At 42.5% G+C, this 1,891-nt stretch overlaps 1 protein-coding gene across 1 annotated transcript; it reads left to right on the forward strand.

The window, feature by feature from the left end:
• Positions 1 to 627: 627 nt before the first annotated feature.
• LOC126070398 (olfactory receptor 2M5-like) lies at positions 628 to 1,548 on the forward strand. Its single transcript, XM_049874582.1, has one exon. It carries the CDS (start codon positions 628 to 630, stop codon positions 1,546 to 1,548), a length of 921 nt encoding a protein of 306 aa, XP_049730539.1.
• Positions 1,549 to 1,891: the final 343 nt, after the last annotated feature.

The raw sequence follows: 1,891 nt of genomic DNA on the forward strand, positions 1-1,891 counted from the left end.
ATAAAATGTAATCAATTGCTAACATGAAAATTATCATTAGGATGGCAGTGTACTATAACTGAATGAGCTAGTTCTCTGAAGTGAAGTAGCCATGTAACTCAAGACAACTATTTTAATCTCTGCCTTGAGGGAGATAACTGAATTCCTTTCCAAAGACAGTCCCTCCTACTAGGAATATCGGCATCACCTTGAATCCTAGGTTAAAATAACCCCCATTCTAAATTAGCAATCAGAAATTGGAGAAAAATAAGGCCACAAGGGAACCAATCATAGAAGAGCTTCCCAAGGTGATTCTGATATGCTACCAGATTTTTGCCCAGCATAACTTGAGCTGCTTGCCAATAGCAATGCAATCATTCTTGTGGCCAGTGACCCTTTCCTGAGAATGGCAGTAAATGGGGGAAAGTCAGAAAATCAGAAATAAGGTCATGAATGTGGAAAATCAGAAATCAGGTCAATGCCTATGAAAATTGATCAAAGGCTTCTTTAATATGTTTACATTGACCAATGAACGCTGGTCAAGGATGACAGAGGGAAGAGTTGAAGGTCCATAGTCCGATAAAACTCTGTTATATCTCATTCCCTGTTTTCCTTCTGTTATGTAATTCTTTAAAACAAAGCATAGGCATGGATAAAAAAAATGAAACGTCAGTCACAGATTTCATCCTCCTGGGCCTCTCCTTGGATATGAAACACATCAATCTTTTTATTGGTGCCATGCTTCTTATCTACATCGTAGCTCTCATTTTGAACTCCATTCTCATTCTCCTGATCTGGGCTCATTCTCATCTCCACACACCCATGTACTTCCTACTCAGCCAGCTGGCTCTCATGGACTTGATGTTAATCTCTAGCTTTGTCCCCAAAATGGCCATCAACTTCTTCTCAAGGAGGAGAAACATCTCACGGTTGGCCTGTGGGACTCAGATCTTCTTCTTTCTGACTCTGGGAATTGCCGAATGCATCCTCATCACCCTCATGTCCTATGACCGGTATGTAGCCATCTGCAATCCTCTGAGATATGCCATCGTCATGAGTCCTAGGGTCTGTGTACAGATGGTTGCCTTCTCCTGGGCTGGGGGTGCCATTACATCACTGGTACACACAGCCTATGCCATGCATTTTCCCACCTGTGGTTCCAAAGAGGTTTCGCATTTCCTCTGTGAGCTCACGGCCATCCTAAAGTTGGCTTGTGAGGACATTTCAGCCTATGAGAAGGCTGTGGTGGTGACAAGCATTGTGGTGCTTCTCATTCCCTTGTTCCTCATCTTGTCCTCTTATGCTGTCATCTTCCTTGCCATCCTCCACATGAAATCCCCAGAGGGCAGGGACAAAGCCCTGACCACTTGCTCCTCCCATCTGACTGTTGTATGCCTCTACTACGGCCCTGCTATAGTAGTGTACATGAGGCCTAGTTCCTATCATAATGCCAAGCTGGACCAGGTACTCTTTACACTCGGCCCTATTCTTACACCTATGCTGAATCCCCTGATTTATAGTCTTAGGAACAAAGAAGTAGTGGGAGCCCTAAGGAAGGTGCTGAGCTAATACTGATGTCAAATTAACATAACAAGATATGTCCATTTGTAATCATTTACTTTAATTCAATCTAAACAAGTTTGGTTATATGTCAAGAGGTCTTAGTTTTGGAGTAATCCATTGACTTAACAAATATTTGGCTATCACTTCCTATGTCTTAGGAACTCTTCTGGGTACTTTCAACGTCCTCTTTAGAATTGCTTTACAATTGTGGTGGACTTTCTCAGGCTCCATAACCTAGGTTTCTGTATATGGAATTGGCATCAACAGTGCTTCACTCCTTTGAAGTCTCCTTGCAATATTAAGTCTCCCTCTGAGACTGTGAACTTCCAGACCAAGAAAAAACATGCTG

Source organism: Elephas maximus, chromosome 2 (genome assembly GCF_024166365.1).
Source record: "Elephas maximus indicus isolate mEleMax1 chromosome 2, mEleMax1 primary haplotype, whole genome shotgun sequence".
Classification (NCBI taxonomy): Eukaryota; Metazoa; Chordata; class Mammalia; order Proboscidea; family Elephantidae; genus Elephas; species Elephas maximus.